This window comes from Oncorhynchus tshawytscha, linkage group LG08 (assembly GCF_018296145.1).
Source record: "Oncorhynchus tshawytscha isolate Ot180627B linkage group LG08, Otsh_v2.0, whole genome shotgun sequence".
Classification (NCBI taxonomy): Eukaryota; Metazoa; Chordata; class Actinopteri; order Salmoniformes; family Salmonidae; genus Oncorhynchus; species Oncorhynchus tshawytscha.
This window is the reverse complement of record NC_056436.1, coordinates 64702740-64724969: the sequence shown is the minus strand read 5'-3', so window position 1 is coordinate 64724969 and position 22230 is coordinate 64702740. Positions and strand designations below refer to the sequence as shown.

At 46.4% G+C, this 22230-nt stretch overlaps 1 protein-coding gene across 2 annotated transcripts; it reads left to right on the top strand.

Annotated features, from left to right (window-relative positions):
• The first annotated feature begins 1128 nt into the window (after positions 1-1128).
• LOC112256108 (E3 ubiquitin-protein ligase BRE1A-like) lies at positions 1129-21971 on the top strand. Of its 2 annotated transcripts, none has more exons than XM_042325819.1 (22): positions 1129-1220; positions 1626-1803; positions 1943-2011; positions 2118-2216; positions 2340-2487; positions 6089-6274; positions 7035-7150; positions 7679-7825; positions 8009-8083; positions 8234-8353; positions 8658-8837; positions 10344-10479; positions 10621-10742; positions 13730-13886; positions 13967-14225; positions 15647-15764; positions 17032-17181; positions 19204-19413; positions 19536-19661; positions 19803-19943; positions 20104-20208; positions 20573-21971. In XM_042325819.1, the coding sequence occupies exons 2-22, from the start codon at positions 1642-1644 to the stop codon at positions 20747-20749; spliced, it is 3003 nt and encodes a 1000-aa protein (XP_042181753.1). In that variant the 5' UTR covers positions 1129-1220; positions 1626-1641; the 3' UTR covers positions 20750-21971. The 2 variants fall into 2 exon arrangements, with proteins under 2 accessions (XP_042181753.1, XP_042181752.1); XM_042325818.1 differs by having other exon boundaries at positions 19201-19413.
• Positions 21972-22230: the final 259 nt, after the last annotated feature.

The window sequence follows — 22230 nt, the reverse complement described above, 5'->3', positions numbered from 1 at the left end:
TCTGTACATCTCTCAGTAATATGTCTGGATATGTTGGTTTGTGAATGGGGTTATCATCTACAATAGATCGGTGTCAAATGACAGAATCCACATGATGAAATGAACATGTTACTTACTCCCCTGACTCTCAATGAATAGCTCATGTTTGTGTCTGTCTAGGTGGACACCTATTTGATATACTGCTCTGACAAGGTTCCTGTAGAATCATACGGTAGCCTACCACTTTACAGTTGTAAAAGTCAACTGATACTGAAGTGTACACATGTGTGCCAACCAAACTGTATAATGTGAATGGTGTATTGTTTTACTGGCTATGGACAGGAATAAACCTACATTCCTGTTCCGCCTCTATAGACATCATTCATAAAAGACAACAAAAACAACAAATGGGTGTGCCAATGGCATTGGGAGGGGGCGCTCTGCTACACAGTAGGGGCGTTGTGAATGACTGCATCAGACAAATGTATTTGAACCCCGGGTATGAGGTAAGCAGGGTGGAAAACTAACGCACAAGCTATTACAAATCAAGCTTACACAAGATGGACCATGGAACCGCCAACAATGGTCTCACAAACACACTGGGTCAGAGTCCGCTCCCATCATCCTCTCATTCACTGGAGAGAAAATTAATGAAAATGTGTGTGAGAGAGTGAGAGCAAGAAACTACAGAGGCACAAACGTTATTTCTGTACTTTGATCTCCAAAACCAGACAATGCTATTACAGTCTTTATAGTGTTGTTTACTTGCTGCCACAAATAAAACAGTGAGATAATATGCCACCTGTAGCCGCTACCAACATTTATTTATACAGTACTACATACTTCACTTCTCCATCCACAAATAACACAGACTGCAGTCAGAGTGCAGTTTAACAGCATTATGCTGCAAATACTGTGTCCAATATAACACAGTTTATTTTTATTGCCCACAAAATACCACAGTCGACTGCAGATTTCAAAACTGCAATCCCTTTTTTGTAAGGAAGGTAGCAATAGAATGATAATCTCTCTAGTTCTCCAACACCAGTCTGCAGATTCGTGTACAATCTATATGATTCTGAATGTAATTTTTTCCACCACGTGGTGGCGCCCTTTAAAATAATGAGGGGTTCGACTTTCAATGTCAGTGGCTACTTCCGTTTTCGGAAGAGAGCCGAAAGAAGCCGCAATATCAACATTCATTGACAGAATTTGTAAATAACACTATTTTATAAAAATTGGTAAGGAATTTGAATCAAACCACCGACTCTACAAGAAATAACAAATCAAATGTATTGATGTAAAGTGCCCCACTCAGGTTTTCTGTTTAGAAAGGCTATTTTATGGCGTGTGGTATATTTGAATTAGCAAACTGGCTACTATTAGCTACAGCTATCTAACGTTACAACGTATTTGGGAATTTCCTAACTAACTGGTAAATGTAACATTGCCAAATAGCTGAAATCGAATTAGAATTAAAACAAATGTCTGCTCTTTCGAAATTATATAGTAAGCTAATGACTGTAGCTAGCTAACGTTAGCAAGCTACGTGGGGTTTTCTACAATAAGATCCACCACGTTAATTAAGGTTATCTAATGTTAGTTAGCTAGGATCTCAATGTGTACATATTTAATATCTACTACAGCGGTGTTGGGTTCAGGATGTCAGGACAGAAGCGTCCGTGTGACTCCAGCGCCCCCTCTTCCTCGTCCGGTGCGCCCCCCGATAAACGGAGGGAGCGAGAAGGAGGAGAGGACGGGGTTCCCGGGGTCAGCGCTACTGCCGTGGAAACAGTCATCAAACTCGGAGGGGTGTCCAACTCGGTGAGAGAGCTGCAAAGTGCCTAGCCTGTATTTATCCTATCTCTGTCTGTCTGCCTGCCTTTACATATGGTAGTTATGGCTTGTCAGCAGTGTCGTTGATTGTGTTCTCATCTGTTCGGTCTCTTTCTCTTGTGGTCAGGAGGAACAGGATGTCAAAGCTCTCCATGTGAAGAACAGGAAGTTGGGAGAATCCCTCGATCAAAGACAGGTATTTTAGTTAGTCTCACACACACATAAACAAATACACAGGCACACACAAACCTACAACTCCTGTTTTCACTATATACATTTATAATGGGACCGTTGCTCTGCAGGTGATTGAGGATGAGCTGAGAGAGAGAATCGAGAGACTGGAGACTCGTCAGGCTACTGATGATGCCAGCCTACTGATCCTGAACAGATACTGGAATCAGGTAACTATTCATTCACTCAAATAATGAACAATATGCAATTAAAACATTGTACATAGATCAAATTAGAATATAGAGAATTATTTTAATGCTAAATACCATCTACTTCCCCTCTCCTCCTCTTAGTTTGATGACAATGTGCGCCAGATTGGCAGGCGCTATGACCAATCAGGAAGCGAGCCTGTGGAAACCCCGGTAGGAGAGGGGCGGAGCCTGAAGCCTGACACCCCAGAACCCGACGGCGACTCCAACCAGGAGAGAGCCAAAGACCGAGGTAAAGAGGGAGAAAGAGTATTTGCCCCGTTTCTAATTTAATCTACTTTTGCATATTTTTGATACTGAATGTTATTATATCTTCAACAAAAAACTAATATTAGATAAAGGGAACCTAAGTGAACAAATAACACAACAATGACTTACTTATTTCGTAAACAAAGTTATGCAACACCCAATGCCCCTCAATAACTGGTTGTGCCACCTTTAGCTGCAATGACTCCAACCAAGCGCTTCCCGTGGTTGTTAATCAGTCTCTCAAGTTGCTGTGGAGAAATTTTGGCCCACTCTTAACATGCAGAAGTGTTACTTTTTAACCATATTAATGTAGACTTGATTGTGTGTTATGGATCAGTCTTGCTGCTTGACCCAGCTACACTTCAGCCCACAGAAGGATGACATTCTCCTGTAGAGTTCTCTGATACAGAGCAGATTTCATGGTTCCTTCTATTAAGGAAAGTCATCCAGGTCCTGAGGCAGCAAAGCATCCCCAAACCATCCCACTACCACCACCATACATGACCCTTGGTATGAGGTTCTTACTGTGGAATGAAGTGTTTGGTTTTCGCCAGGGATAATGGGACCCATCTTGTCCAAAAGGTTGACTAAAGTTAGCCAAAATGCACCTGGATGATCATCAAGACTCTTGGAAGAATGTTCTATGGACAGATACAAAATTATAACTTTTGGAAAACATGGGTTTTGCATGGAAGAGTGAGCCAAAAGTCCTGCACAGCGATGTGAGAAACTGAGAACTACAGGAAGCATTTGGTTGTGGTCTTTGCAGCTGAAGGTGGCACAACCAGTTATTGAGTGTAAGGGGGCAATTACTTTTTCACACAGGGGAATTGAGTGTTGCATGACTTTGTTAATTAAAGAAATAAAATAAGTGTTCAGTTTTTGTGTTATTTGTAAACTAATTTTCCCTTTATCTAATATTATGTTTTGGTTGAAGGTCTGATAACATTCAGAATAAAACATATGCAAAAATAGAGAAAATCAGAAAGGGGGCAAATACTTTTTCACAGCACTGTATATACATACATGTACATATATATACAGTACCAGTCAAAAGTTTGGACACCTACTCATTTCAGGGTTTTTCTTTATTTTTTACTATTTTCTATATGTTTTTTTACATTTATGGATAGCCAGGGGCACACTCCAACACTCAGACATAATTTACAAACAAAGCATTTGTCTTTAGTGAGTCCTCCAGATCAGATGCATTCGGGATTACCAGGGATGTTCTCTTGATAAGTGTGTCAATTGGACTGTTTACTGTCCTGCTAAGCATTTCAAATGTAATGAGTACTTTTTGGTGTCAGGGAAACGTATGGAGTAAAAACTACATTATTTTCTTTAGGAATGTAGTGAACTAAAAGTTGTCCAAAATATAAATAGTAAAGTATTGTACAGATACTCCCCCAAAAATGACTTACAAGTGCCTTGCGAAAGTATTCGGCCCCCTTGAACTTTGCGACCTTTTGCCACATTTCAGGCTTCAAACATAAAGATATAAAACTGTATTTTTTTGTGAAGAATCAACAACAAGTGGGACACAATCATGAAGTGGAACGGCATTTATTGGATATTTCAAACTTTTTTAACAAATCAAAAACTGAAAAATTGGGCGTGCAAAATTATTCAGCCCCCTTAAGTTAATACTTTGTAGCGCCACCTTTTGCTGCGATTACAGCTGTAAGTCGCATGGGTTATGTCTCTCAGTTTTGCACATCGAGAGACTGACATTTTTTCCCATTCCTCCTTGCAAAACAGCTCGAGCTCAGTGAGGTTGGATGGAGAGCATTTGTGAACAGCAGTTTTCAGTTCTTTCTACAGATTCTCGATTGGATTCAGGTCTGGACTTTGACTTGGCCATTCTAACACCTGGATATGTTTATTTTTGAACCATTCCATTGTAGATTTTGCTTTATGTTTTGGATCATTGTCTTGTTGGAAGACAAATCTCCGTCCCAGTCTCAGGTCTTTTGCAGACTCCATCAGGTTTTCTTCCAGAATGGTCCTGTATTTGGCTCCATCCATCTTCCCATCAGGGTTGACATCCATCTCCATCTTCCCTGTGACTGGAACGAATTTCAAAAATCGCTGAAGTTGGAGACTTATATCTCCCTCACCAACTTCAAACATCAGCTATCTGAGCAGCTAACCGATCGCTGCAGCTGTACATAGTCTATTGGTAAATAGCCCACCCATTTTCACCTACCTCATCCCCATACTGTTTTTATTTATTTACTTTTCTGCTCTTTTGCACACCAATATCTCTACCTGTACATGACCATCTGATCATTTATCACTCCAGTGTTAATCTGCAAAATTGTAACTATTCGTCTACCTCCTCATGCCTTTTGCACACATTGTATATAGACTCCCCCTTTGTTTTCTACTGTGTTATTGACTTGTTAATTGTTTATTCCATGTGTAACTCTGTGTTGTCTGCTCACACTGCTATGCTTTATCTTGGCCAGGTCGCAGTTGTAAATGAGAACTTGTTCTCAACTAGCCTACCTGGTTAAATAAAGGTGAAATAAAAAATAAAAATAAAAAATCAATTTTAACCATCTTCCCTGTCCCTGCTGAAGAAAAGCAGGCCCAAACCATGATGCTGCCACCACCATGTTTGACAGTGGGGATGGTGTGTTCAGGGTGATGAGCTGTGTTGCTTTTACGCCAAACATAACGTTTTGCATTGTTGCCAAAAAGTTCAATTTTGGTTTCATCTGACCAGAGCACCTTCTTCCACATGTTTGGTGTGTCTCCCAGGTGGCTTGTGGCAAACTTTAAACGCCACTTTTTATGGATATCTTTAAGAAATGGCTTTCTTCTTGCCACTCTTCCATAAAGGCCAGATTTGTGCAATATACGACTGATTGTTGTCCTATGGACAGAGTCTCCCACCTCAGCTGTAGATCTCTGCAGTTCATCCAGAGTGATCATGGGCCTCTTGGCTGCATCTCTGATCAGTCTTCTCCTTGCATGAGCTGAAAGTTTAGAGGGACGGCCAGGTCTTGGTAGATTTGCAGTGGTCTGATACTCCTTCCATTTCAATATTATCGCTTGCAACAGTGCTCCTTGGGATGTTTAAAGCTTGGGAAATCTTTTTGTATCCAAATCCGGCTTTAAACTTCTTCACAACAGTATCTCGGACCTGCCTGGTGTGTTCCTTGTTCTTCATGATGCTCTCTGCGCTTTTAACGGACCTCTGAGACTATCACAGTGCAGGTGCATTTATACGGAGACTTGATTACACACAGAGTTTGCTGCACTGAAAGTAAAGGGGCTGAATAATTTTGCACGCCCAATTTTTCAGTTTTTGATTTGTTAAAAAAGTTTGAAATATCCAATAAATGTCGTTCCACTTCATGATTGTGTCCCACTTGTTGTTGATTCTTCACAAAAAAAATAGTTTTATATCTTTGTTTGAAGCCTGAAATGTGGCAAAAGGTCGCAAAGTTCAAGGGGGCCAAATACTTTCGCAAGGCACTGTAAGTAGTACTTTCAAGTATTTTTACTTAATTACTTTACACCACTGTTTGGTAGTGAGTACTAACTCCTGTCTGCACCGTGTGGCTGTCCTCCAGGCCAACAGGGAGAGACAACCACGTCCTTCCTGGCCACGCTGGCCAGCAGCAGCAGCGAGGAGATGGAGGCGGAACTGCAGGAGAGGGTGGAGTCCAGTCAGAAGCAGGCCAACCGTGTGGTGGAGATCTATGACAGCTTGAAGACCACCGTGGAGCAGCTGAAGAAGGATCAGGACTCTGGAGCAGGTGACTGGGGAGAGAGAGGGGCAGGGGGGCAGCTTTGAGAGGAATGAGGGGAGTGTAGGGGTAAGAAGGGATGGTTTGAGGGGAGTGTAGGGGTAAGATGGGATGGTTTGAGGGGAGTGTAGGGGTAAGAGGGGATGGTTTGAGGGGAATGAGGGGAGGGTAGGGGTAAGATGGGATGGTTTGATGGGAATGAGGGGAGGGTAGGGGTAAGATGGGATGGTTTGAGGGGAATGAGGGGAGTGTAGGGGTAAGAGAAGATGGTTTGAGAGGAATGAGGGGAGTGTAGGGGTAAGGGGATATTTTGAGAGGAATGAGGGAGTGTAGGGGTAAGGGGATAGTTTGAGAGGAATGAGGGGAGTGTAGGGGTAAGAGGGGATAGTTTGAGGGGAGTGTAGGGGTAAGAGAAGATGGTTTGAGAGGAATGAGGGGAGTGTAGGGGTAAGGGGATAGTTTGAGAGGAATGAGGTAAGTGTAGGGGTAAGGGGTAGGTTTGAGAGGAATGAGGTGAGTGTAGGGATAAGGGGTAGGTTTGAGGGGAGTGTAGGGATAAGGGGATGGTTTGAGAGGTGTGTCGGGGTAAGAGGAAAGAGGTAATGAGATGTGAAGAAGGGTGAGGTTTGGGGGTGAGAACAGCAAGGGTGTAAGTGTTTATTTATTTTTCATTTTCGAACAGAAGCTAGTATTAGCATTTAGTAAGGTCATTGTTGTGTGAGCAAAGTCAGGAGTATTAATGTCATGACATCATGTCTTGTATTTCCAGAGGGCTCTGTGTGGCAGGTCGCTGTCCAGCTCAACACCCTCCTGTCCAATGAGAACGACCGGCTGCGTCAGCTGACCGATGACCTCCAGCAGAAGCACAGTCACATGACTAGCGAGGTGATTTGATGCACCACATCACGGCTGGGTGGGGCTCACGTCCCTCTCTTGACAGCAGATAAATACTTTTTTACGTTACACATTTTGCCATAGGGTAGAGAGAACTGTTTGCTGTTTTTAAGATGATATCTGAGTAAGACTGACTAACAAAATCAATGGGGGCCCCCGACCATGATTACTAAATTTAGATTGCTAAGGTAGTCTAGCCAGCTATCTAAAACTGTTAGCTGACATGGCTAATTGACTGACTATCAGTGACTGACATAACAACAGGAAAACTGCTGATGCACAACCACATTTCTAAATTGCACCTTGTGTATTCTACTATTCTAACTCGTAACAGTGAGTTGAGACCCCGACTGAGTTCCTAAAAAATAAAGGGGGGAGGGGCACCATTTGCCGGTCCCTGTCTTACATCAACACTTGCACTAATTCTCTGTTTGTTGATCTCTACACTATGTACCTTACTAGTGGATCACTACCACTCCCACCAGCCCCCATATTGACAGTAACTCTGTGTCCCTGTAGTCTCGTTCTCTGGGCCGGGCGGTGGCGAGGGCAGACACACGGGTCAGTGAGCTGCAGGGCCTCATTGAAGAACTCCAGTGGGACATGGAGAAGATCAGACGCAGAGAAACCCGCCTCAACACACACCTGGGAGAAATCCTGGAGAGGGTAAGGCTGCTGCTGTGTGTTTTTGTGAATCCAAGTCAAGTCTCTCTGCAGCAATGTCTTTGACAGCCACGAGCCTATGTTTACCATTTTGTAATGGAGTATATCTGTCTCATGTTGTTTATATACCACAGCACTATATCTATGTAAATGTAGCATGTTTATTCCATGTGCTATTCCTCCCAGGTGAACAGTAAAGGCTACAAGGTGTGTGGGGAGGCCAGCAGTGTGTGTGGAACCATCACCATCAACAAGAGAAAGGTATAAAAACATCCTCTTTGTTCTGCCATTTGTACTTGTCAGAAACAACATGGACCTGGAGTTATAACTCTTCAATTTCCCCTTCCTCTCTTTTCCCCCTGCCCCCTCTTTCTCCGACTGTCTCTTCTCTTTCCCCCTCCCGTCTGTCAGTTTGAGGAGATGAACAGTGAGTTGGAGGAGAACAGGGAGCTGGCGGAGAACCGTCTGAGTGAGCTGCAGCGGCTACAGCAGGACCTGCAGACGGTCAACCAGGAGAACAACAACATGAAGGTGAGCCTGCAGGGACAGAGCCAGGGACAGAGCCGGGGACAGAGCCAGGGACAGAGCCATTGGTTTACCTGAGGTCCCACATCCTTACTCAGTCAACCAAACCAGTCAAATTAAGGTAAATAGATAGGTGGAGGTTCTTGTTTTTCTCTGTTGCTTTGCTCACCTCTTTGCTCTGTCCATCTCTTTTATCTCTCCTTCTCTCACACTTTCTCTTCACCTCGCGCTCTCTCACTTCATTTCTCTTTCATTCCATTTCTCGCTCTCTTTTTTCTGCCTCTCTCTCCTCTGTTTCTCTCTCTGTTAGGTGGAGTTGTTGAGTCGTGCTGAGGGGGTGGTGAGGGAGAGCTCAGAGTACCGCTGTCTCCAGTCCCAGTTCTCTGTCCTCTACAATGAGTCTGTGGGCCTTAAGTCTCAGCTGGACGAGACACGCACACGCCTCAACACCACCAGAACGGCACGCCTCCGACAGCTAGAGCACATGGAGGTGAGTGTGTGTGTGCGAGCTATAGGTATGAACGTTTAAACGAAATAAGAGTCCTTAACGCTATTTATAAGAAGAAAAATACCCTCTAGAGTCAATCTAATTAGCATTTTTAACAATATTTCACTTTAAGCTAGAGATATCCACCAATGGCAGCCTTTCGCATCTGCGGTGAAAGGTGGCCGAGCTACAGCAGTGTTTGTCAGACCGTGAGACTCACATCTGTGGTGAAAGGTGGCCGAGCTACAGCGGTGTTTGTCAGACCGTGAGACTCACATCTGCGGTGAAAGGTGGCCGAGCTACAGCAGTGTTTGTCAGACCGTGAACCCCTCTATGGAAAGAATAGATTCTCAGGAACATGATGGTGTTCTACGACCCCCACAAGTGTCACGGGACTCGTCTGAAGTCAGTTCCGCTGATCTGCCAATTTCTATCTGTAATGTCCAAACTGTTTTTGGCTACACACTAATATGACTACTCTGGAAAGGTGAGCCTCAGGAACATGTACATGTCAGTTGTTTTGCTTTAGGGCGCCCACAAGCCTCACATGTTTACGGAAATAGAAGTGGAAGTATAGAAATGGAAATAAATATGGAAGGAGTTTAGTGCCCACAAATGGTTAAATATGGGTAAAGAAATATACACAAATTATTTCCTGATCTTCCTGATATCTCTCTGATATAGGACAGACACTTTAAAACAAACTTTGCAAGCCAAGAAATTGCAAGATATAGCTTTTGATTGCCGATAGGTAGTCCTAGTGCAGGGTTCTGGCTGGTGGCCGATATGCCTGTACAGGGACCCTCTCTTCATCTCTTGCTAGCTTGCTATGAAAGATGCAAGTGTTTGATTAGCTCTCATACTTCCGAGAACAAGCTCCTCCGTTCCAAAAATACAGAATCTTCACACTCAGAAATGGGAGTCGATGATTGGAGTTGTAGTTAACAGTTGGAAAAATGGCAGAGAAAGGCGAGTGACCGCAGAGAAGTCCTGTATGGCAACACTTTGAGATGTTAAATGTAGGAAATGCTTACTTCGCGAGGTAGAATTGAGGTACAGTAATGCAGGTGCAATGCTTAACCATCTGAAAGGGACGCACCGTGAGACCCAAACCATTGCTGGCAGCTGCATTGTGAATTCATATGAAATTTTATACATATTTCTTACTGTTTTTTATGGAAAACTGATAAAAATGTCTCTACGTGCAGTTTAAAGGAAGTTGCTAACTAGCGCTAGTGCAATTGCTAACTAGCATTAGCATAATAACTGGGAGTCTATGGGTATCTGCTAACATGCTAGTAGATACACATAGACCTCCAGTCATTGCGCTAACGCTAGTTAGCATTTGCTCACAAAACTACCTGTAACTTCCTTCATACTGGACACAGACATAAAAATGGTATCCACAAGTTCATCTGAATTATATTAAGTGCCCTGTTGCCAAAATTCCGAAGTATCCCTTTAAACACAATGGTGGTGTGTGTGGTAACGGTCTCCTCTCTCCTCCAGAATGATGAGGTGTCTCTCCAGAGGAAGGTGCGTACAGAGGTGTTCCAGCTAGAGGACACTCTGGCCCAGGTCAGGAAGGAGTACGAGATGCTCCGGATTGAGTTTGAACAGACCCTCGCTGCAAATGAACAAGCAGGTCAGTGTCTTTACCTCACATGAAAACAAATATGGCCTTATGCTCCTCCTCACCAGCTACTATTTACCTGCAGTTTCAGATCCTCCTTGAAAACAGCATCTCATCTATTTCTTCCTCTCTCTCAATCTGTCTCTCTCTTAGGTCCTATCAACAGGGAGATGCGTCACCTGATCAGTACACTGCAGACACACAACCAGCAGATGAAGGGAGAGGTGGTGAAATACAAGCTGAGACTGAGAGAGGCACAGACGGACCTCAGTCAGGTGGGAGACAGACATACCGACATAGAGACAGACCGACAGACAGACATACCGACAGACAGACATACCGACAGACAGACATACCGACAGACAGACATGCCGAACGACATACCGACAGACGACATACCGACAGACAGACATACCGACAGACAGACATACCGACAGACAGACATACCGACATACAGACATACCGACAGACATACCGACAGACATACCGACAGACAGACAGACATACCGACAGACAGACAGACATACCGACAGACAGACAGACATACCGACAGACATACCGACATACAGACAGACATACAGACAGACATACCGACAGACAGACATACCGACAGACAGACAGACATACCGACAGACAGACAGACATACCGACAGACAGACAGACATACCGACAGACATACCGACAGACAGACAGACATACCGACAGACAGACAGACAGACATACCGACAGACAGACAGACATACCGACAGACATACCGACAGACAGACAGACATACCGACAGACAGACAGACATACCGACAGACAGACAGACAGACAGACAGACAGACAGACAGACATACCGACAGACAGACATACATACCGACAGACAGACAGACATACCGACAGACAGACAGACATACCGACAGACAGACAGACATACCGACAGACAGACAGACAGACATACCGACAGACAGACAGACAGACAGACATACCGACAGACAGACAGACATACCGACAGACAGACAGACAGACATACCGACAGACAGACATACCAACAGACAAACATACCGACAGACCGACAGACATACCGACAGACCGACATACAGACAGACAGACATACCGACAGACAGACATACCGACAGACAGACATACCGACAGACAGACAGACATACCGACAGACATACCGACAGACAGACATACCTACCGAACGACATGCCGAACGACATACCGACAGACAGACATACCGACAGACAGACATACCGACAGACAGACATACCGACAGACATACCGACATACCGACAGACATACCGACATACCGACAGACATACAGACAGACATACCGACAGACCGACAGACATACCGACAGACCGACATACAGACAGACAGACATACCGACAGACATACCGACAGACCGACATACAGACAGACAGACATACCGACGCAGACAGACATACCGACGCAGACAGACAGACCGACAGACAGACATACCGACAGACAGACATACCGACAGACAGACAGACATACCGACAGACATACCGACAGACATACCGACAGACATACAGACAGACAGACAGACAGACAGACATACCGACAGACATACCGACATACCGACAGACAGACAGACAGACATACCGACAGACAGACATACCGACAGACAGACAGACATACCGACATACCGACAGACATACCGACAGACAGACAGACATACCGACAGACAGACAGACATACCGACAGACAGACAGACATACCGACAGACAGACAGACATACCGACAGACAGACAGACATACCGACAGACCGACAGACATACCGACAGACAGACAGACATACCGACAGACAGACAGACATACCGACAGACATACCGACAGACCGACATACAGACAGACAGACATACCGACGCAGACAGACATACCGACACAGACAGACATACCGACAGACAGACATACCGACAGACAGACCGACAGACAGACATACCGACAGACAGACATACCGACAGACAGACATACCGACAGACAGACATACCGACAGACAGACAGACATACCGACATACCGACAGACATACCGACAGACAGACAGACATACCGACAGACAGACAGACATACCGACAGACAGACATACCGACAGACAGACAGACATACCGACAGACAGACAGACATACCGACAGACATACAGACAGACAGACAGACAGACAGACAGACAGACATACAGACAGACAGACAGACCGACAGACAGACAGACAGACAGACAGACAGACAGACAGACAGACAGACAGACAGACAGACAGACAGACAGACAGACAGACATACCGACAGACAGACAGACATACCGACAGACAGACAGACATACCGACAGACAGACAGACATACATACAGACAGACAGACAGACATACCGACAGACAGACAGACATACCGACAGACAGACAGACAGACAGACAGACATACATACCGACAGACAGACAGACAGACAGACAGACATACCGACAGACAGACATACCGACAGACAGACAGACAGACATACCGACAGACAGACAGACAGACATACCGACAGACAGACAGACAGACAGACATACCGACAGACAGACATACCGACAGACAGACATACCGACAGACAGACAGACAGACATACCGACAGACAGACAGACATACCGACAGACAGACATACCAGACAGACAGACATACCGACAGACAGACATACCGACAGACAGACATACCGACAGACAGACAGACATACCGACAGACAGACAGACATACCGACAGACAGACAGACATACAGACAGACAGACAGACATACCGACAGACAGACAGACATACCGACAGACATACCGACAGACAGACAGACATACCGACAGACAGACAGACATACCGACAGACAGACAGACAGACATACCGACAGACAGACAGACATACCGACAGACATACCGTCATACAGACAGACATACCGACAGACAGACATACCGACAGACATACCGACAGACATACCGACATACAGACAGACATACCGACACAGACAGACAGACAGACATACCGACACAGACAGACAGACAGACATACCGACACAGACAGACAGACATACCGACAGACAGACAGACAGACATACCGACAGACATACAGACAGACAGACAGACACATACCGACAGACAGACAGACATACCGACCGACCGAAGCCTGGTGAGAGTGTGAGGCATGCAAGTAGGAGACTGTAAGAGAGACTAAGGGAGTTGAAGCCCATTAAGAGAGAGAGAAAATCCTGTCATCTGAATTCTGTGCAATTCCCTCCTCTCATAGGCTCGCACTACGAAGGGTAGCGCTATCCTCCAATCACAATCCAGTACGGAGCTGGATGTGAAGGAGGAGGCCATCTCCCCCCTGACGCCTGCTGCCTCTGGTGATGTCACCATCAAGGTGGAGTCTGACAATGGTTCAGCCACACCCAACAGCACTAGTAAGTGTTATTAATAGTTTATTAACTATTTAGTAACTCTTTATTAACTCTGAACTGATATTCATCCTCTCTCTCTGTAGGTACCTCTTTGAAGACAGAGCCTGGGACAGAGACAGAGGGAGAAATCAAAGAGGAGGAGAAAGAGAAGGAAATTAAGAAAGAGGAGAAGAAGGAGAGAGAGAGGCCAACCCGTGGAGGGGGTGGGGCCGTGAAGGAGGAGAAGGAGAAGGCTGGGACCAGCAACCAATCGGAGGAGGTGACTCTGGAGCGCCCATCTGTGATTGGAGGACCAAAGAGGAAGGAGGTGGAGCAACTAAAAATTGTCAGGGCGGACCTAAAGTAAGTTTGATGATGATTGACAGTCATGATTGATGATGGGGGTTAGGATGATATTAATGATGATGGGGGTTAGGATGATGATAATGATGATGGGGTTAAGGATGATGATAATGATGATGGGGTTAGGATGATATTAATGATGATGGGGTTAGGATGATATTAATGATGATGGGGTTAAGGATAATATTAATGATGATGGGGTTAAGGATAATATTAATGATGATGGGGTTAGGATGATATTAATGATGATGGGGTTAGGATAATATTAATGATGATGGGGTTAATATTAATGATGATGGGGTAAGGATGATATTAATGATGATGGGGTAAGGATGATATTAATGATGATAGGATGATATTAATGATGATGGGGTTAGGGATATTAATGATGATGGGGTTAAGGATAATATTAATGATGATGGGGTTAAGGATAATATTAATGATGATGGGGTTAGGATGATATTAATGATGATGGGGTTAAGGATGATATTAATGATGATGGAGGTTAGGATGATAATGATGATGGAGGTTAGGATGATAATGATGATGGGGTAAGGATGATATTAATGATGATGGGGTAAGGATGATATTAATGATGATGGGGTTAGGATGATGATAATGATGATGGGGTTAAGGATGATGATAATGATGATGGGGTTAGGATGATATTAATGATGATGGGGTTAGGATGATATTAATGATGATGGGGTTAAGGATAATATTAATGATGATGGGGTTAAGGATAATATTAATGATGATGGGGTTAGGATGATATTAATGATGATGGGGTTAGGATAATATTAATGATGATGGGGTAAGGATAATATTAATGATGATGGGGTAAGGATGATATTAATGATGATGGGGTAAGGATGATATTAATGATGATGGGGTTAGGATGATATTAATGATGATGGGGTTAGGATGATATTAATGATGATGGGGTTAAGGATAATATTAATGATGATGGGGTTAAGGATAATATTAATGATGATGGGGTTAGGATGATATTAATGATGATGGGGTTAAGGATGATATTAATGATGATGGAGGTTAGGATGATAATGATGATGGAGGTTAGGATGATAATGATGATGGGGTAAGGATGATATTAATGATGATGGGGTAAGGATGATATTAATGATGATGGGGTAAGGATGATATTAATGATGATGGGGTTAGGATGATATTAATGATGATGGGGTTAGGATGATATTAATGATGATGGGGTTAGGATGATATTAATGATGATGGGGTTAGGATGATATTAATGATGATGGGGTTAGGATGATATTAATGATGATGGGGTTAGGATGATATTAATGATGATGGGGTTAGGATGATATTAATGATGGGGGTTAGGATGATATTAATGATGATAGGATGATATTAATGACAGGCTCTGCTCTGTCCCCTTGAAGGAAAGCCCAGGAGTCTCAGAGGGAGATGAAACTACTGTTGGATATGTACCGGTCAGCACCCAAAGAGCAGAGGGACAAGGTCCAGCTCATGGCCGCTGAGAAGAAGGCCAAGTCAGAGGTACATACTTAGCTGAGACACACTTAGCAGACGTTACTAACAAAACAGTGAAACTTCGCTAGCAAATATTGTATGGCACGTTCCTCTATTGAAGCATATAGTATTGAATTCTTTACAAGTATTATTGATTTGTCTTTTTTGGAGTGATTGTATGATAGTAATGGTCTGTGTATTGGGTTGTTAGTATTGAGGGGTAGTAATTGATGGATGGAATAACTGTGTTAACTGCTGTGTGCTCTCTGTGTATTGAGTTAGTATTGGTTATTATAAACTGGGTGGTTCGAATGCTGATTGGCTTAGAGCCGTGTTATATCAGACATTATTAACTGGGTGGTTTAAGCTCAGAATTCTTATTTGACTGTTCTAGTTACGTTGGTTACCAGTTTTTATAATAGCAATAAGGCAACTCGGGGTTTCAGTAACTGACTACTTCTAAATGTTTGTCTATAAAGATTGAATTTGTCTGAAGATTTTATACACCTGTCAGCAACTGGTGCGGCTGAAATGGCTGAATCCACTCATTTCAAGGGGTGTCCACATACTTTTGTATATATAGTGTACTACAGCTAAGGGCTGTGTCCAGGCATCCACATTGCGTGCTAAATAAGAACAGCCCTTAGCTGTGGTATATTGGCCATATACCACACCCCTTTGAGCCTTATTGCTTAAATATACACTTGAGTATACAAACATTAAGGACACCTGCTCTTTCCATGATGTTGACTGACCAGGTGAATCCAGGTGAAAGCTATGATCCCTTATTGACGTCACTTGTTAAATCCACTTCAGTCAGTGTAGGTGAAGGGGAGGGGACAGGTTAAAGAAAAATGTGTAACTTGGCACAACTGTGGGAAACATTGGCGTCAATAAGGGCCAGCATCCCTGTGGAACGCTTTCAATTCCTAAATAAGAGTCCATGCCCTGACAACAGTTTTTACATTTAACCTTTATTTAACCAGGTAGGTTAGTTGAGAACAAGTTCAGGCTGTTCTGAGGGCAATAGGGGGTGAAACTGAATATTAGAAAGGTGTTCCTAGTGTTGTACATTCAGTGAAGGTATTTTCTCATTTTTATTGAACAGATAGTGAGAGAGAGTGACAGTGGGGACAGACCGGTTCAATCAAAAGGAAGAAAACTGGACTCACACTGAAGATGTGTGGCGGAGCTGTTTGCGTTACCGCTTGACCAGCCAGGACACTTGACTTACTGTTGGGTGATTAGAAGTGATTTATTGATGGTGATAACAGCTGTGTTTTCTGTGTGTCAGGCGGAGGAGCTGAAGCAGCGTCTCAGGGATCTGGAGGAGAGGGAGAGGAGAGAGGGGAAGAAGATGGCCGACGAGGAGGCACTGAGGAAGATCCGCTCTGTGGAGGAACAGATCAACATCCTCAACAAGAAGCTCTCCCTGGCCAAGCAGGTGTGTGTGTGGGTTGTGTGTGTGTGTGTGTGTATGTGTGTGTGTGTGTGTGGGGTGGGGGGGTTTACATACAGTGCCTTGCGAAAGTATTCGGCCCCCTTGAACTTTGCGACCTTTTTTCAGTTTTTGATTTGTTAGAAAAGTTTGAAATATCCAATAAATGTCGTTCCACTTCATGATTGTGTCCCACTTGTTGTTGATTCTTCACAAAAAAATACAGTTTTATATCTTTATGTTTGAAGCCTGAAATGTGGCAAAAGGTTGCAAAGTTCAAGGGGGCTGAATACTTTCGCAAGGCACTGTATGTGCATTTAAGCATAATGCATTTAAGCAAGACACTAATTTCTCGCACCATCATTCATATACCCCCCCCTCTGCTCCTCCCCCCTCCTTATATCCTTCAACCCCACTTTCTCTCTCTACCACCCCTCCTTCTCCTCTTCCATCCCCCACTCCCCTGTCTCTCCCCTCCACTCCCCCACCGTCTCTCCCCTCCACTCCCCCACCGTCTCTCCACTCCCCCGTTCATCCCATCTACTCCCCGTCCCTCCACCCCCTCGCCTCCACTCCCCGTCTCTCTCCCCTTTACTGTCCCCCCGACTCGCTCCCCTCCACTGTCCCCCGTCTCGCTCCCCTCCACTGTCCCCCGTCTCGCTCCCCTCCACTGTCCCCCGTCTCGCTCCCTCCACTGTCCCCCGTCTCGCTCCCCTCCACTGTCCCCCGTCTCGCTCCCCTCCCCCGTCTCGCTCCCCTTCACCGTCTTGCTCCCCTCCACTGTCCCCCCGTCTCGCTCCCCTCCCCCGTCTCGCCTCCGTTCACCGTCTCGCTCCCCTCCACTGTCCCCCGTCTCACTCCCCTCCACTGTCCCCCCGTCTCACTCCCCTCCACTGTCCCCCGTCTCACTCCCTCCACTGTCCCCCGTCTCGCTCCCCTCCACTGTCCCCCGTCTCGCTCCCCTCCCCCGTCTCGCTCCCCTCCCCCGTCTCGCTCCTCTCCCCCGTCTCGCTCCTCTCCCCGTCTCGCTCCCTTCCACTGTCCCCCGTCTCGCTCCCTCCACTGTCCCCCGTCTCGCTCCCCTCCACTGTCCCCCGTCTCGCTCCCCTCCACTGTCCCCCGTCTCGCACCCCTCCCCCGTCTCGCTCCCTCCCCCGTCTCGCTCCCCTCCACTGTCCCCCGTCTCGCGCCCCTCCCCGTCTCGCTCCCCTTCACCGTCTCGCTCCCCTCCACTGTCCCCCGTCTCGCTCCCCTCCACTGTCCCCCGTCTCGCTCCCCTCCACTGTCTCGCTCCCCTCCACTGTCTCGCTCCCCTCCCCCGTCTCGCTCCCTCCCCCCGTCTCGCTCCTCTCCCCCGTCTCGCTCCCCTCCACTGTCCCCTGTCTCGCTCCCCTCCACTGTCCCCCGTCTCGCTCCCCTCCACTGTCCCCCGTCTCGCTCCCCTCCACTTCTCCGTCTCTCCCCTTTCCCCATCTCCCATCTCTTCGCTCCCCTCCACTGTCTCGCTCCCCTCCCCCGTCTCGCTCCCCTCCCCGTCTCGCTCCCCTCCACTGTCCCCCATCTCGCGCCCTCCACTGTTCCCCGTCTCTCCCCTTTCCCCATCTCCCATCTCTTCGCTCCCCTCCACTGTCTCGCTCCCCTCCCCCGTCTCGCTCCCTCCACTGTCCCCCGTCTCGCTCCCCTCCACTGACCCCGTCTCGCTCCCCTCCACTGTTCCCCGTCTCTCCCTTTCCCCATCTCCCATCTCTTCCCTCCCCCTGTCTCACCTCCCCCTGTCTCTCCACTTCTCCCATCTCTCCTTCTCTCTCCTCCTGTCTCGCCCCCTGTCTCCCATGTCTCTCCCCCTCCCATTTCCCGTCTCTCCCTCCCATCTCTCCCTCCTCTCCTGTCTCTCCCCGTCTCTCTCCTCTCTCCCCTCCATTCCCCTGTCTCCTCTCTCCCCCCTTCTTTCCTTCCCATCCTCCCCACCCCTCTCTTTGCCTCCTCACCCCCTCTCTCCCCCCTGTCTCTCCCCCTTCCCACCAGGAGGAGGATGCGTTGCTGAGTGAGATGGATGTGACGGGCCAGGCTTTTGAGGACATGCAGGAGCAGAACATCCGACTGATGCAGCAGTTGAGGGAGAAGGATGACGCCAACTTCAAGCTGATGTCGGAACGCATCAAGTCCAACCAGATCCACAAGCTGCTCAAGGAGGAGAAGGAGGAACTCGCCGACCAGCTGCTCACGCTCAAAACACAGGTGAGAGGAAGTGATTGAAACGGTGCAGTAAAATGATTTGAGCGTCAGAATGTCACCCGCTCAATTTGAGAGATAAAGTTTGGGAAAGACAGTAACTTGACAGTAGCAAATCTCTCTCTCAGGTGGATGCCCAGCTGCAGGTGGTGAGGAAGCTGGAGGAGAAAGAGCGCCTCCTCCAGGGCACCATCAGTACAGCAGAGAGAGAGCTGGCTCTGAGGACACAGGCTCTGGACATGAACAAACGCAAGGTAGCTAAAACACACACTCTTACTAGGCTTAGGTAACTGCACAGGTGAACACACACAGAGAATACCTACTTCCTTGAAAAATGCCAACGGACAACATATCTTTTTTCTTCCCCCCGTCTCCTCACTCCTCCCCTCCTCCAGACCCAGGAGTCATCGGTGCTGTCGGAAGAGGTGCGTAGTCAGCTGGACCAGGTGCAGCAGAGACTGGGAACAGTCAGGGAGGAGGTCATAGAAAACAGCATCTCCAGAGAAAAGGAGTCCTTCAACGCGCGCCGCGCACAGGTCAGGCCACACACACACTCGCCATGTTTAGGTAACTGCCCACGTGCTCATGTAACCACACACACGATTCAAATCCACTTGAACAGAATTGAACTTTGGTTTATTTAAAGATTGCAGCCCCCTGCCTAACCCTGCTCTTCCTATCTTTATTGTGTTTCAGGAGGACATCTCCAAACTGCGGAGGAAGATCGAGAAGGCCAAGAAACCAGCCGAGACCGTCCTCAACGGAGACGACATCCTCAACGAGGAAATCAATGATTACAAGGTAGTCTGGATGAACACGCTTTTATACCAGGTGCACTGTATGTTTAATTAAGCAATAAGGGACGAGGGGGTGTGGTATATGGCCAATATACTACGACGCAACGCGGAGTACCTGGATACAGCTCTTAGCCGTGGTATATTGGCCATATATAACAAACCCTCGATGTGCCTTACTGCTGTTATAAACTGGTAAGCAACGTCATTTGAGCATACCTGTGGTATACGGTCTGATATACCATGGCTGTCAGCCAATCAACATTCAGAGCTCGAACCACCCAGTTTATAATATGTAATAATGCAACTATAATTCACCTGTTTTATCAATCTTACTCCCCATCTCTCTCCCTCCATTTCTACGCCCCCAGGCGCGTCTGACGTGCCCGTGCTGTAACTCCCGGGTAAAGGACGCCGTCCTGACCAAGTGTTTCCACGTCTTCTGCTTCGAGTGTGTAAAGACGCGCTACGACACGCGCCAGAGGAAGTGTCCCAAGTGCAACGCCGCCTTCGGCGCCAACGACTTCCACCGCATCTACATCGGCTAGAGAGGGTGGAGGAAGAGGAGGAGGAAGGGACCGTAGGGGTTAGGATAGTGGTGCCGGGAGGTCAGCGGTATCCACACACCGGGCTTTCTCTCCAGCCAAACAAAACTGTTATCACCACTCTAGAGAGTGAGGTGGAATGAGACTAGAAAACTGAGAGGTTTGATGGACATGTAATCATTATGGGAATCTATCCACCTTGCTGTCTGATAGGCTATGTGGAGTTGCTGACTGACACCTATTCAGTACTCTCGGATCTCCACAATAGTGGTGGGGGCTAAGGGTTGTTTCTGGAGTGGTGTACATTACTTTGACTCATAGAGATCATGGTTATATTTGCTGGCTGTGCACTGCCTGCCTGGCTGGAAGAAAAGCTTATAGGAGAGACTACCTGCCTGGCTGGAAGAAAAGCCTATAGGAGAGACTACCTGCCTGGCTGGAAGAAAAGCCTATAGGAGAGACTACCTGCCTGGCTGGAAGAAAAGCCTATAGGAGAGACTGCCTGCCTGGCTGGGAGAAAAGCCTATAGGAGAGACTGCCTGTGGCTCAACAATAGGATTACAGTACCTAGGGCCTTGTGTGGGGGAACAGTGAGATTTGACTTGAAGGGATCCTCGTAGACACACTTCCATTGTTGATGTAGCTACCGGGGGTGTTTTTCTCTCCTCACTGAGTTGATGGAGAGAGAGATACAGACCTCTTTCACTTAATAATTTCAGTCCTGAAGGGCTGCAGTGATGTGCTGAAGACCCTGATAACCATTTGATAACAGACCCTGATAACCATTTTAACTGATAGTCAACTTCTCTCCCCAGTACTGCTACCCCAGGGAACTAGACACCAGATGACCTTCCTCGGGCTCTGGATTTAGACTGGTGTGTGTGTGGGCATCTCAGTTTACACACGTGTGAGGGAGAAGGTAAAACAGAGGAACCATTTGCTAAGATGGTTAGAAAATCAATGGTGAGAGTCCCTGGACTAACAGGGACCCTTGCTCCACCTGTACTCTGTCTGTGTGACCTGTCAATGTTGTCCTTGTATTTCTCTTTTTGTATTTGAAAGCTGACTCATCAGGCCATAGACAGACATGCTACCAATACCTTGAATTGATGCGGATGTGTAATATTGCTGCTCTGAAAGTTATTCAACTGCCATCAAATCTAGAAGCTTGTCTTGCAATTGGTTACTTATCAGTAAAGTTTGTGCATTTTTATTAGCTACAGTATATCATTCAATGTCATCATCAAATTCATTGTATCATCAGAATCATCTTAATGTTTTCACCCTTAAATTAACCTGCTTTAACCACAAATCCCAGTATGCAAATCCCAAATCTGTTTTTGCCGCCATCCAAACCCACCCCCTTTAGCACCCCAGACCCACCCCTTTAGCACCCCAGACCCACCCCCTTTAGCACCCCAGACCCACCCCCTTTAGCACCCCAGACCCACCCCTTTACCACCCCAGACCCACCCCTTTAGCAC

What these genes read in the sequence shown, in the direction of transcription:
- LOC112256108 (XM_042325818.1), top strand. Translation starts at nt 1,642, where the DNA reads ATGTCAGGACAGAAGCGTCCGTGTGACTCCAGCGCCCCCTCTTCCTCG. An exon ending in AGCCACACCCAACAGCACTA is followed by an intron (nt 13,887 to 13,966) that starts GTAAGTGTTATT and finishes CTCTCTCTGTAG; the next exon opens with GTACCTCTTTGAAGACAGAG. An exon ending in AGCTCTCCCTGGCCAAGCAG is followed by an intron (nt 17,182 to 19,200) that starts GTGTGTGTGTGG and finishes CCTTCCCACCAG; the next exon opens with GAGGAGGATGCGTTGCTGAG.